Source organism: Sciurus vulgaris, assembly GCF_902686455.1.
Source record: "Sciurus vulgaris genome assembly, chromosome: 6".
Lineage (NCBI taxonomy): Eukaryota > Metazoa > Chordata > Mammalia > Rodentia > Sciuridae > Sciurus > Sciurus vulgaris.
Genome location: NC_136466.1, coordinates 59,020,383 through 59,035,359, shown reverse-complemented (window position 1 = coordinate 59,035,359; position 14,977 = coordinate 59,020,383). Strand labels below are relative to the sequence as shown.

At 37.6% G+C, this 14,977-nt stretch overlaps 1 protein-coding gene across 3 annotated transcripts in view; it reads right to left on the bottom strand.

Moving 5' to 3' along the window:
- Positions 1-14,347, bottom strand: part of SLC27A6 (solute carrier family 27 member 6) — a 54,859-nt gene extending 40,512 nt beyond the window's left edge. Inside the window, exons 1-3 of one of the 3 annotated variants that reach the window (XM_079143862.1) lie at positions 14,108-14,347; positions 12,778-13,401; positions 3,003-3,206 (exon numbers count right to left, since the gene is read on the bottom strand). In XM_079143862.1, coding sequence (XP_078999988.1) covers positions 3,003-3,206; positions 12,778-13,258 — 685 coding nt within the window. In that variant the 5' untranslated portion in view covers positions 13,259-13,401; positions 14,108-14,347. Of the gene's footprint in view, positions 1-3,002; positions 3,207-12,777; positions 13,402-13,704; positions 13,908-13,968; positions 14,062-14,107 lie in introns of those variants that run through there. The other 2 variants (XM_079143863.1, XM_079143861.1) reach the window with 2 other exon arrangements.
- Between the last annotated feature and the right edge of the window lie 630 nt (positions 14,348-14,977).

Genomic DNA, 14,977 nt, shown 5'->3' with positions numbered 1-14,977 from the left:
CATTAATATATACTCCCATAGCTAGTGTCCTGTTTTATGGCCAAAATTCTCCATTGATTACTATGTGCATTTCTGGGTGTACCCTGGTCCCATGAAGTTCCCTGCTGCTGGCAGCTTTTGCTGGGTCTCCTTACCACTCACTCATCATTTACCTGTCTTGGTAAATATGACTACATGATGCTATTTTCTAATAGTCATTTTGACCCACATTCTTGAATCTCTTTCTCTCTCCCAACATACACTTCACTTAGATAATCAGCTGTACCAATTCCATACAAACCAGATCTTGATTTTGCTTTTGAAGGCCTTCTCTGGTTTTATGATATGTTCTGTGGTCTGCTGTAGCCAGAACTACTTACACTTCATAGTGAACTGGGTCAGTCTTAACTCAGAGCAGGACATCATTCTTTTTGAGTTCAACATATTTACTGACAAAAGCCAAAGTTTTCACAGGGCACTTGGTTGCAGCAACCCAGTAATCTCCGGACTACAGTGTACGGAGACTTCTAGACACTTTTGCCAAGGAGTATCAAGTCCACCTTGTTCTGTACAGACTCTGATATATTTCTAACAGGCTTTACGCTCCATTTCCATTAACTGAACCAGACTTAATCTCCTATTTCAGGTTGGTATTATTTTGCTTATTCTCCTAACTAAAATTCACTTATTAATATGTTCAAAGAAAGTCTCTGTAGCGTTCACAATAACTCTGGGTTTTACAACATGAAAGAATCCATTGTCATTCAGATGAATAGATAATCTCCACAAATTTCCTCCTCAAAATTACATCTAAAGATTTTAAATGAGACTAACTGTAGCATGGATTATTGACAATAAATATCTTTCTGTTCCTCATCCAGAGTAGCAAAATTTTATGCTTTTCCTGCTTCAAACAAGTCCCTTCCCATGTTATTCAGTCGTTACATCCCCTTATAGTGTCTCTGAATCAGGTGGTAATTCAATTTTTAAAACAATAACTTTTCACTTGGAAGCAGGTCAAGAAAAAAAAGGATGCTCTATCTAGCTTTCCCCTACATGCTTATGTTACCCCTTCAAAGCACTTTAGTAAATTTATTAGGCATGCTCCTCCTTGATTAAAAATAACAAAATTAGGTTGCTTACTTTTAAGTGAATAATAATAACACTAATTTGTTATAAATTGTACAAGTTATTTGATAGATTTTTTGATAAAGGACATGAGCTTATTCAACATATGAAAGTGATCAAAAGTTGATAGGGTTTTAAAGGAGAAAAAAACCCAGAAGAATAAATTAAGTTTGATAAAACTGCATTTACAGATCCTACTTAAAATATTCTCTCTCAGGGCTTTGTTTGTTTGTTTGTTTTTGCAGTTATGGGAATTGAACCCAGAGCTTTGCACATGCTAGGCAAGTGCTCTATCACTGAGCTACAATCCCATCCTACTTAAAATATTTAGAAAGCATATTAACAATAAAGATCTCAAGAAGTCAAGCAGTACCGGAACCTCAATATTCATATCAATGGTCTTTCTCAAACTTCCCATGTCCACTAAACCCTTGTGCCTCACAAACCTGAACCTTCCCCAGTCAAGGTCTCGCAGGGCATAAACTATCTTGGTCTATGGCCAATCTCAACAGAGAAACTTTAAGCCCAAAATATAAGGAAACCATAGCCATAGGCAGATAGCAAGCAAGCAGTCAGACAGACAGACAAAAACAAATAATTACTTCCAGATTGAGGAGACTTTTATATGAAAAGAAATAAATATAATTTTGTCAACGGGCATAACACACCGTAGTTTTACTCTTGAAGAACAAAGCTGTTATGATCTGCCTGTTTTCTTTGGGGTAGAGAAGGATTGTTTTGAAGATCAGACTCACTTTCAACTTTTCACAGGAAAATAACTATAAAGACAAACTGCCTAAGCACTTCCTGTTGGGAGTTTTCAAAGATATCATTTCCAAAACTTTATTCTCTCTTTCAAAGTACAAAGTCAAACTAAATTTATGCTGACAGTGTAATACATATTAGCATTTTCCAGTTCATTTATCAAAGTTGTTCTAATCACAGTCAAGAAAGAGATTGCAGTTTAGGAATCAAATAGGTCATTAAAAAAAAAAAAGAAAAAGAAAAACTTTTCTTATGCAATAGTTGTGCTTATAGTACTACCTATGGATAAGAAATTAGCAACAGAATATTTTAATATGTGTATATTAAATCCTAAATTATCTTTAATCACAAAAGCTTATTTAGCTTATAATTAATAATACCATTCACATTTCCTAAAAAGTCAACATTAAACATTTCTTTTGAATTCTCAGGCAGTTTATTATTCTTTTTTTCTTCTTATCATTATAGCTTACTGCCCCCCCCCCCCAAAATAAAAGAAAGCTTGAATATTTGATTTTTTTTGTCTTCTTGATTATTTATCTTTTCCTAAACCTGGGATACCTTCCAGAACTTCTGTTAATGACATGATCTTTACTCTAGGAAAATTAGGAGAGCAGTTACCTGTGCTTAAATTGCAATTATCAGAGGACTATGCTTAGGATTTAAGATTTTCATAGAAATAGAGGGACCTGTTTGCAATTGGATTGATGAATGCTTAAATACAGATGAATAATTAGGAGCTATTTAAACTAATCTCTTCATTTTAGATACCAGGAACCTGATGATCAGAGAAGCTGGCAAAAGTCTTGCCGTAAAAGCTGGCCAAACATCTGACACTGAGCAACAGGCTGGTGAAGGTCTTCAGATATTCCAGTGCCCTTTAAATCTATGAAACTAAGAAAATCTTTTCAAATGAGACACAGGTCAATGAACATGGTGATTTGCCAAAGTCAAAGCAATGAACTTTTTTAAAACCAAAGCAATAAAACTTTTTCCTTCCTTTTGGCAAGTTCCAGGATCTGAGAACTTTAGGTCTTCTTGCAGGGGTGCTTTCTTCGGATGCTTAGACACTGCATGTGGCAGAAAATACATTGTAATCGTCTTAAGCCTTAAAAGAAATTGGGACATACCTGTTGTTCCAGAGGTAAAAATATAAAGGCAAGTAGATTTGAGGCTTGAAGCAATTCGATGGCTGCGTGGCACAGGCTCCTCAGATGACGTGCTCAGTTTTTGTGTGAGTGAAATCATACCTTGGGGAACAGAATCTTTCATCCCCCAAACACTGACATTTTGGGGGAGGTTGGGAAGGATCTCTTCTACAATGCCAAGCAAATCTAAAAAACAAAGGATTAGAATAAATAAACAAAACTTGAACCACAAACCATTCACTGTGAGTTTCCTTTTGTGTGTTGGAACAGAGATAAAATGCAAATAAAATGCTGACTTCCTTCTCATCTGGGATGAGTAATGTCACTGCCATGTTATGGTTCTGTTTCAACAGGACTAACTGAAAGGGAGATTTGATTACCACCTGATTGAACAATGCAAAGTAGGCCAATTTAGATTGACTTTCTGAAGATGCCATTATCAAAATTGTTTTCTTTTTCAATTTTTAAATAAAATTACTTAATACTCTGAATTCAGGATACTGCACTAAACATTTTTTTTTTTTTTTTTTTTTTTTTTTTTTTTTTTTTTTTTTTAGTGCAACTTGGTAGATAGTTATTCCAAAAAAAGCCATCTGCCTCTCACGGTGTATTTCTTCTATGGTAAAATATATTTGGGAAAATCCCCTGGCAGATGTGGAATCACAAGCTCATTGTGGTCTAGAGATCATTTTGTAGCCAAAAGCTGAGTGTTGAGATTTAGAGAGGCCTTTTTCTCTATGTAGCTAGAACTAAAGATAAGAGGTGAAATGGTTGGGTTATCAGAGCCTTAACCTTATTAATCCACTGAGTGGTAACTGTAGGTGATTAGAGTATGATCGGAAGAGGTGGTTCACTGGGGACATGCCTTGGGGTTTGCATTTTGTCCCTGGTAAGCAGAGTTCTCTTTTTCTGCTTCTCTGCTTCCTGGTGCCATGATCTGAGCTCCCTCCCTCTTTCACTCTCTTCAGCCTTGATGTTCTGACTCCTTGGGCCCAGAGCAATGAAATCAGTCAGCAATGGACTGAGATCTCTGAAAACATGAGCCCCAAATAAACTTTTCCTTCTCTAAAATAAATAAATAAATTAAATAAATAAGAGCCTTTGAAAGTGGAGGAGAAAAAGAATGCCTTCCAGGTAAGGCAATAAGATCCTCCATACAGGGGAGGATGTGACAGTGGCAGGTGAGAGTGGGCTGTGAATGGAGTCTTCACCAGAGGCAGGGGGATCTGACCTTGGGCAGAAAGAAACCAAGAAGAAAAAAGGAAGAATAGAAAAGCACAAAAAAATGAAGGACTTTGGACTCTGAGGAGATGAAGGGGGTAGATGATAGCACAGGTTCAGGAAGGAAAGGAATACTTTTCTCAGAAAGAATCTGCTGCCAAGATAAATAAAACAGCAACCATTAAGGTAGGAATATATTGAGTTATTTGGAGAGATGAACCAGAGCTCCTTAATTTGGCCATTAATGTAGGAGAAAATGTCATCTACTCAGGAAGAAGGCATTGATGGGAAAGAAGGAAGACAGAAGGTAGGAGTGGGTCCCTGAGGAGGAAATATTACACACTAAAGTACCCAGTACCTGATTAGATAAAGACACAAAAGCCATTGTTCTCACATAGTCCTTTGTATAACTGAGGGAAGTATTGTCCTCCAACCCTAGAGTACAGAGATCTATAGTTACTTTATTCTTTATATTCCTTTTGTACTTAAAACTGCCATACTTTAAAATGGACCTCTGACAGTAGGGTTCAACTCTTATATTCAACCTGGTCACTCCAATTTTATTTCCATATTCCTATAATGTGCCATATTTTTTCTAAAGTATACAGGACTTCTGAGTGTGATATTACTTATCTTAAAATCTACATTAATATTCTTAGGATTACTAAAACATGATACCCAGTGGCTTTTTGGAGTTAAAGCAAGGAATGTCAAGCACTGCCAGCAACCCTCAGGAGAGCATTCTGAGAGAGTATGATCCTGTCGACACTTATATTAGACTTCCAGACTCCAGAACTATGAGAGTACATTTCCCTCGTTTTAAGCTACTCAGGTTGGGGACTTATTATAGCTACTCTAGAAGGCTGCTACACCAAGGTCACAGGTTGGCAGGCAGTAGAACTGGTAATCTAACTCATCTAATTAACTCTAAAACTATATTTATAGACTTCATAAAAAGGTAGCCATTAAAAAAAACACTATTAAATGTTCAAGAGACTCTTATCAGAATGTTCAATGCCTGCCAATATAGGTCTTTACATCTAAAGCATTATATTTTTTCTAATTAAAAAAAAAAAAACTAAAACTAATCGTAACCTACATTTTGCTTTAAATCTGAATTTGTAGTGCTGCATTACACATTTTCCTGGAAGCATAAATCAGACAGCTTCATCAAAGCTGTCTGTCAGTTACTATTAGTCCTATTATAATGCAATGCTTTGGGAAAAACTCATGATTTACTATCTCAAAATCTATAACTCAGATTGATCATAAAGAAGTACCAAGAGAAATGTGACCAGGTGATTTTCAAAACCTGTAAGAAGTCAGAGGAAACACAGAAGTGATAAGGAATTTTTAAGTTTTTAGGGAAATTAGAAACTTAAAATGTTTTTAAATTTTTATGTCTACAACAGGTCCAAATAAAACAAAATGTCCGACTCTAGAGAAAATACTTAGTGCTTAACAGACACAGTATGCTGTTGTATACGGATTGCTTTGGCAAGAAGGGAAAACCCACAAGGAAGCCTGGAAGGAAAGACAAGTCATAAACAAATGGAAAAGCAGGACAAAGGATCTAGATTTTGTTTTTAAATGTTAACTCTAGATTATATCTTAACATTCTTTCTGAACTGACAATTTTGCTCATCATAATTTCAAATCTGTCATTTGGAATTATAAATTGATAGCATACTTTTTTATGTTCTTAAAGGTACAAATGTCTAGGGCTGGGGATGTAGCTCAGTGGCAGAGCAACTGTGTGGATACACAAGGCCCTAGGTTCAGTCTCTGGCATCACACATATATGCACGTGTACACACACACATAATAATAATAATATATAAATAAAGGTAGGAATGTCTAAAGTTGGAAAATAAGTAAAATAAAAGTTATAATATGATGAATTGTTGCCCCAAATTTTTGTTGAAATCAAAGAGTATAAGAAATAGTGAAGATTTACAAAGAGTGGAAATAGTTGCAAGAAAAAAGAATGATCAGGAATTAGAGGAAATAGAATTCTGTTTTCTTAGAAGTAATTGATTTAACTGAGGTAGAATTCTGAGATAGAATTTTTTCTAATCAAATTATTTCTTCAACAGTGATAGAAAATGTGGATGCTGCTGATGAAAACTGAAGCAAAAGTGTGAAAGGAAAAAGTGTCACTATTATCACTGTCAAATTTTCTCGATGAAATGAAAAAGGGGTTTGTCATTTTGAAAGTAAATTCTGAATGTTAAGTCCTGACACAAAGTAGTGATAGGGGACAGGCAGGTGCGAGAGGTGGGAACACAAGGTTAAGGGAATGATTCTATAAAACGGGTCCACCGTGCTGACCCCCACAGGCTTCCTTTTCCAAGAAGCAATTTACCTGCAGCCTGCCTGGCTTGCATGGAGAGACTGTCACATTCCTTAGCAAAACACCTGCTATGTGCAGGAGAAATGCAGGCCTGAAATCATGTCAATGAGAGGAACCAAGTTACCCTGAAGAGGGAGACATGTGTGACCCTTTTCACAGACCAGATCCCAAAACTCAGGTAAGGATAATTCTTCCTCACCATTAAATCTGTAAGAATTTATGGTTAAGAATCCAATCAGAACTGGTCAACATGGACCAAGGTGACCTGGAATTGTCATGGCAGTGGGGTCTTGAAGGTCTGATGTCACCTGCTATCAGTCAGAAGTCAAGAGGTGGACCTAGGCAGGTCTCCCTGGAAATATCTCTGTGATCTCCAATAAAACTAGAGCAAGAAGGGCACACTGTCCCTCTCCTGCCTGAGAGGACCCATTCTCTCCCTTGAGAGTGTCCCCTTTCCCTTTTGTATCCCTTCAATAGACTCATGCTTGTTTCTCTGAAAGAACAGTCTTAAATCTTTCTGACGCGATTATAAGAATCAGGGTTTGAAGAGGAGGTCTTCCCACTGCCTCGGTTTCCCAGAGGGCCCAGCTCTGTAACAGTAGCATATATTTAAATACTTCAAGGAAACTTGATTTTGGTATATCAAGATTTACTCCTCAGTGAAATGCACTACCTTTGACACCTGTAGAATTGTGACATCTCCAAAGATTGACATGTACCCTACTCCTTCCTTCTGCTGACTACACACACTGTAGGTAGTAGGTAGACAACTGGTTAAAGGAACTGAACTTTGTACCATGGAATTCACGAATAGATTCAGGTCCTGAAAATAACCTGTTATTGAAAAATAAGAGCTAGATTTCCTATAATCTTTTAACAGTTTACATTGCAAGAGAAGGCTCAATGTCTTTTTTAAAGGAACATGCTCTTTTAAGAAGCATATATTTTCTCCCATAAGTAGGGCACTGTGTTAAATGGGGTCACAAGAACAAAAACATGTGAATTATGATCTCTGACTATTGACATTTTAGCACTTTTTGCACAATTTAATTTCTTATTTCTATAGTATAATTATATCTCCTATTCACATTTAAGAGACTATAAAATCAGTGGATAAAAGTTTCATCTATTTCTGTAATATATCATTGGTGATGAATTATGCTATTTGTGCTGCAATAAAAACTTAATATGATCTTATTCTACGTAGGAAAGGCTAATATTTTCAAAGGTATAGGAAGGCAATCAACCAATTATAGTTTTTTATGCACTGGTAAATCAAACTTTTCGATTTTTATGTAGGAATGGGGGCATAGCTCAGTAGTATGTAGTTAGTATGGGTGAGGCACTGGGATCTATCCCTATCACCAAAAACCTAACAAAAATGAAACTTTTATGCATGAATAAGCCTAATATGAAAATCAACTACAAATGTTTCGCTTGAACTTTCCATTATAAATCTTACTACATGCTTATAACTATCATCTTCCTGTAGAGAAGCTAAACAGACTTGTCAGAGAATGCATGGCTAGGCTGTGGTTTCTAAGAAAACTGAGCTTAAATCAGCAATGTCCTAAGCAATGCATACTGAGATATAGATATTCATACTTAATATCAGGCCACAAAACTCATTCATCATGAATAATGTAACAGCTATTTTGGTAAATATTAATTAACTGTCATGATAATTCTAGGAAATGTGTGCTACCTCTACTTTTAGAGATCAAATATAGAAATTTGAAGGCAAAAAAAGGTAGAAAAGCTAACTGACCTGCCTATGTTAATAAACAGTAGAACTTGTGTTTTAATACAGGTGTACTAAACTCCAAAATCCATTCCCTAAAATTTAAGACCTATACCATATTGCTATTCATTATAATTATTTTTAAAATCAGTTGTTCTCAATATGATTTATCAAATAGTTCTTCCCTTTTCCATTAATCTCAATCCACTCAATTTTCTGTTTAGTTTTGTGATTATACTGTAGTTTTTAAACAGTAAAATTGTTTTCTTTTGAAGTGGATCTAATGCTTGACCTAGCTTAGTATAAGGTGGGGAAAAATATATATATATATGTATACACACACACACACACACACACATATAAAACTGCCATTGTACGAAATAGATATAAAAATTCTTAAATGCCCTGAAAACTGAAATAGCAGGTAAAGATCATAATACTCTGGTAATAAAGTTCACAAGAGACAGTTATTTTATCTATCTCAATATATAAATATCAAATTCTATAAAACTTGAAGGGTCTTGTTTTCCCCCTAACTCATCCTCTTGATCTTTACAAGGCAATTGCTTTTATGGCTGAAAGTCATTTAGAGAATCATAATGGCTCATGAAAACTCACAGTGAACAGTTATGTGCACTCCTACATGTATAGAGAAGATCAGAATTTCTTGAGAAGATAAACCCAAAATTCTTAAAATAGGTTGAGATGTAATATATTATCAAATCTAAAGTAAATAGATGAGGGTAATATGAATTTTTAAGTTGTTCTTTTATAATAATGATTTAACATGTGATTCTCTAAGAAGAGAGAAAGCAAGTTAAAAACATGCCAGTGAACCTGAAATCTTGTGGATGCCTAGGGTACCTAAAGTAATTGTTACCTCTTAGGCACAGTGCTTCTAATGATTAGCAACACAGGTACCAAACAACACAGCAAAGGAACCTCAACTATCTCTACCTTTGAAACCAGTTATCAAAATGAGAGCAGAGTGAACCTTTTATTAGCAAACTTGCTAAGTGCTAGCCAGGTGCAGTAGTGCACGCCTGTAATCACAGTGGCTCAGAAGCCTGAGGCAGGAGGATTGTAAGTTCAAAGTCAGCCTCAGCAAAGTGAGGTGCCAAGCAACTTGCTTTCTCTCTTCTTAAAGAATCACATGTTAAATCATTATTATAAAAGAACAACTTAAAAATTCATATTACCCTCATCTATTTACTCTAAATAAAATACTAAAATAGGGCTGGGGATATGGCTCAGTGGTTGAATGTCCCTGAGTTCAATTCCTGGTAACCACCCCCCCCCCAAAAAAAAAGTTACTAAATTCTCAAATGTACTTTGTTGCTTTTAAGTCTATCACCAAGGTTATTATCTGGTCTGGCCTGATAATAAACTTGTTTAAAACTGGTTTTATATGACCTATGAAAAATAAAATTTTGCTAAAACATAATGTATTTGAGGTCCTGTTTCAAACAAACTTTACACTAATTTTCTTTAACTAGCACCAAATTAGGTTGTAGCAGCAAAATCCAAATGAGATCCCTTATTAAAAGCTCCTTATTATGACTTTATAATCATAATAGCAATTATTTTAATTCAATAAGGATCTAGTTAGTACATATCAAGCACTCAGTCACTTTGAAAAAGCTGCTATTAAGTACACAGTATTATTTACACTTTGCAACTTGGTAAAGTGACACAGATAATATCATCAGCTATGAAGTGGAAAAACATGAAATTCAGATCTGTCTGGTTTACTCTAACTCACTTGACTTGTCTTTCCACCTCAATATGCCTTCCCTAGGGATATAATGATTTATTACTACATCTCCCTCAGAAATATTCAAAAAGGATATCTAAAAATTCTAAAATGTAAAGTCTTAAAACTATGGATATATTTTATTAACTGATGCAACTCAAAAGGTCAAGAGTATGGTATGCAGGATAGGAGCTTTAAATAAAAAGAAGCAGGTATGATCTAAGCTACATCTTAATCAAAACCAAAACAAACAAAACCTTAATCAAAAAAGAAGTGTCATATCTTTGATAAACACATGTAATTTATATCTTGGAGATATACTAGAAAGAATGGTTCACATTATGTAAGCTTGAGGTTTCCAGCTACCTATTTATCTAGCAAACCATCTAAGTAGTCTTGACTTGAAACTCTAGTATCCCAAAGTAACTTTTTCTATATTGAAAACAACAACAACAACAAGAACAAAAAACTAGCTGTTGGTGTTAAAAAAAAAAATCAAGGAAATAATACAGTTATTGACTGGCAAGCAAAGCAAAAAGTAACCCAAGTAAAACTGCAAAATTAATTGGAGTTAATTAAGTAACAATTAAGTGAACAGCAAAGTCTGAATGCTCTTAATTTGGGAGTAACCAGCCCAATACATCTCAAAAAGATCATGTTTCAGGCAACAGATTTGGGAATGCTTCTCAGACTGGCCTCAACATCATGAAACATAAAGCTTTTCAGGGATACTGTGACCCTTTCAATATATTCTTCTGAAGAAACTTAGGGCTTTATCATTTTTGGCATAACTTGGGGTTCACATTGGCTGTGGGAATTCCACAATCTAATCAGGTTGAGCAATATGAGAGATGTGACAAAATGTCAGTGTATCCACAGACAAACTTGGGCTACTTTTCCTGCAGCACTCACATTTCACTCATCCTGGACATTCACATTTGCATTCTGTAATAGACATTGTTTTACCACTTTGTCAACATTCTGTATGACCATGTATTCTTATTGCTACAGGTCACTGAAACTTATCACAATGGTTAACCTCTTTCCAAGGTAAGAGTTTAATCTTGGAAGATAGGAGCAAAAAAATGAACAAACAACACCCAAAGGACACTCTTGCTTCCCAGCTCCTGCAGTCTTAGAGAACAACATTGAAAGTCAATATTTTACCACTGTATCAGGCCCCATGCTAAGTTGGAAGGACAATGAGAACTACGAAGAGATTTTGAAGGGCTGACCCTCCTTCATGTCATCTAGCCCAGTTTTCTGTCATATACAAATATTATATAATAAATTTGTATACTTCAGAGATATATAGGTTATTAAAAATGTAGATTGTTTTTCTACACTGCTCCATGAATTTAAAAACTCTCTATGAAGTTTCAGTATGTATCTATTAATCTAAAATACTTAAATATTTTCATGAAGGTACTTAACCACCAATCCTCCTGCTCTTCCTGCTCCCTCACCTTCCTATCCCCATGCAAGAAGAATCTGCATAAATCATTTAGATTGTATCAAATAAGTATCATTTTTCATACTTCAATTTCATTTTGTTAAGCAATCTATCTTCTTAGATTCTTGGTTATTTAGTAACTAAACCAAAGACTTTTCTTCACAGATCAGTGTAAATATCTATAACCAAACCCCCATTTTAACACCAAGATGGAGATAAAAGGAAGGATAGAACTTACTCAGAGAAAATAATAATGATGCACACATGGGAAGCAGGGGAAGAGAGAAAGAGATCTAGAGTCTGCCAAAAGTCTGCCCACTGGCTGGCAGGTAGGGGCCCAACCTTGCTCTGGCAAATCCTAGCTTGCAGACCATATAAAATAAGAGCAGACATGAAGATAAGAATTCATGCAATTCAGAGTAAACAAATCTGTTCTGCCAATGCAATCATCCTTGATAAATTTACCATTAGAGGCTGATAAGTATTCCACAATGAAGTCAACATGACTTTCTTATTCGTCAAACTTTTTACTAGATCTTATAAAACTTACAACCAAATAAGTTCTCTGTCTCTCTATTCTTGCAAAGACTGAAGTTACCTAGAGCAGTAAAATTGCCCCCTCCCAAAATGGAAGGAAGCAGAGATTTCATAAAAGCTTTCTGAAACTGTATTGATATTAACTAATCTACAAAAGAGTGAATGATTGAAGGGGCATAGGAGGTTTTTAAACCACTTGCCATAGAATTGTAAAACTATTTTGTACTCTTAGCATGCACACTTTCTCACACATCTACAATTATTAGTTATGAACCATTTTAAAGGGAAAGGAGGACAGGAAAATAGGTTCCCAAAAAACAAAGGCTGAATGTTCTCTCTGATATGTGGATGCAAACACACAATTAAGGAGGGATAGGGAAGAATAGAAGTTCCTTGGATTAGACAAAGGGGAATGAAAGGAAGGAAGGGGGGATGGGAATAGGAAAGCCAGTAGAATGTATCCGACATAACTTTCCTATGTTCATATATAAATACACAACGTGAAACCCCACATCATATACAACCACAAGAATGAGATCCTAATTAGAATAAGTTATATTCCATGTATATATAAGTCAAAATACACTGTACTGTCATGTATATCTAAAAAGAACAAATTGGAAAAAAAAAAAAAAAAAAAAAAAAAGGAAAATAGGTCTGGTCACATTCTCCCTAAGCAGATCACACGCCATACTCTACCTGCGCCCACCACTAGGGCCTTGGGCTCACAGGTGCGAATGCAATGCAGAAGGGAGTTGGCGCGAACGTTGTAGTTGAGGAAGGCCACCACGCAGCCCAGCTTAGCCAGGCCAAACCACATGTGAACGAAGTCAGGCTCATTACTCATCAGCAAAGCCACAGTGTCCCCCTTTTCCAGTGAGGAGTGGTTCAGGAAGACACGGGCCACTTTGTTACTCCTTTTATCCACATCCTGGTAAGTGTAGATGTCTCCTTCATAAATGATGAAAGGTTTCTGGGGTTGCCTCTTGGCATGGCTCAGGAATTTATCCAGCACAGTGACCAGCTCGCCTCTTCGTTTGTATTTTGCAGTCTGAATTCCAAAGCGCACCACCTTCAGCAGGAACCAGAAATCATCCCAGAAATAAGGGAAAAGAAGTCTCTGCACGCAGTGCAGAAAGATCATTCCAGTCCCTAGTCCTGTTAGCCATGACAAGAGCATGGAGGCCACAGGGCCAGAGACCGCTCTGATCCCAACCCTACCAGTGTCCTCTTTCAGGATCCGTGGCTCCCTCGGCGAAGACCACCAGTCCTCACTGCTCAGGGAGGGCACCTGCAGTTCCTGTCACCCTTTCCCGAGTGATCCTGTGAAACAGAACCAGAGATTTGCACCCAGAAGTTTGCCTCAATGAATGCTGGAGTAAGGCTTGGGACACCGGGTTGGTGTAGAGCAGAAAGTCTATATAAATATTACAAGAAATCAACAGAGGCACCCGCAGGGGCTGGGAGTCTGCCTTCTAGCCCAGCCCAGCCCAGCTCTGCCCAGCCCAGCGCAGCGCCCTGGCCCCCGACCCCAGACGTCCGCCCTCACTCTGCTGAATTGTACTGTACTTCCCAGCCCTCGCCCGCGCTCCCCCGGCCTCTGGGACCCTAAGCAAACTCCACTACCCTCAGAAGAAGTAGCTCCAGAAGCAGATGCTCTCCCTTCTCGAGGTAGTTTCTCTGGAGGCTAAAATCCAGAGGCTGAATTCGAACCGGGAGAGGTTGAGGTGAGGAAGACTGAAATGCAGTGGCTTCCTGTCTCTACCCAGCCAGCAACTAGGCAGGGTCTCGAGGCCCCGCCTCTGCTCGCGCCCCCAACCTTGCAGGGCCCCAGGGAGCCGCAGCGCCACTCCGCCCCGCCCAGTGCCTAGTAGCTGCGCTCGAACGCACCCGTCCTATCCAACTGTTCCCAGGTGACCACCGCATCTGGTGGAAGGAACTGCCCCCACTCAGCCGCAGCTCCGGATCTGCGAGTCCTTGGGGTTGTGTATCTGTTCTCCCAACAGCAGCGGGATAGTCACCCGCCTACCTCCTGCCGCCAGGCGCCAGGCCAACTCCAGTCCTGACTCCGCCGCCCACAGCTGCACCAGCCTGGGCGCTCTGGCCCGCTCCTCCCGGAGCACGTACAGCCACTGGGATACCTGGGCAGCGCTGGCCAGCTCCCACTCCACGAACCAAGCCCGGGACCAGACTTCTGGCAGGAAACAGGACAGTTCCATGCAGAGACAGCCAGGGATCCGGAAGGCATAGCATGGAGAGGCTGCTGGGATTTGGGTCCGGAGGCACAGGGGAGAAGAGTAGAGCACTAGAGCTCATTCATAGAATCAACAGTGGGAACAAAGCTAGAGACTGGAAAAAAATGAAAACAATAGCAACAGCAACAACAAAGAACTGAGGGGGAGAGAAATATACTTATGAATTGGACACATTCAAAATAGTATTTGTGAGAAAGGAGGGGATGTTTGAACTTAATAAACATCACAATTTTTTTTTTCCTTAAGGCAGGTATATTTGAAAACAGGTTGGTGTTTACACTTACATTGAAACTAGTATCGTTAGAGTGCCTCCACAGTGCTTTTTTACAAAAGTTTCCAATTTTTTTTATCGATTTGACAACTTAAATTGATAGTCAATCCACGTTAAAAAAATAAAGTATAAAATGCTGCCTATCTATGTTTAAGTTAGATATTTTTCAGTTAAGTCATTTAATGATTATCAAAACTTTGAACTAAGAATTCTAAAGAGAGCTTGGAGTAGAAAGGAAGCAGAATAAAAAAAGATAAAATTTTATACAAAGGTGACTTTTACTAAAAATAAAACACTAAGGAGCACTTAATTACACTTTCCCCCCCTAGCAGACAGCATCATTATCCCAGCTCTTGACTTCAAAGTGTATATA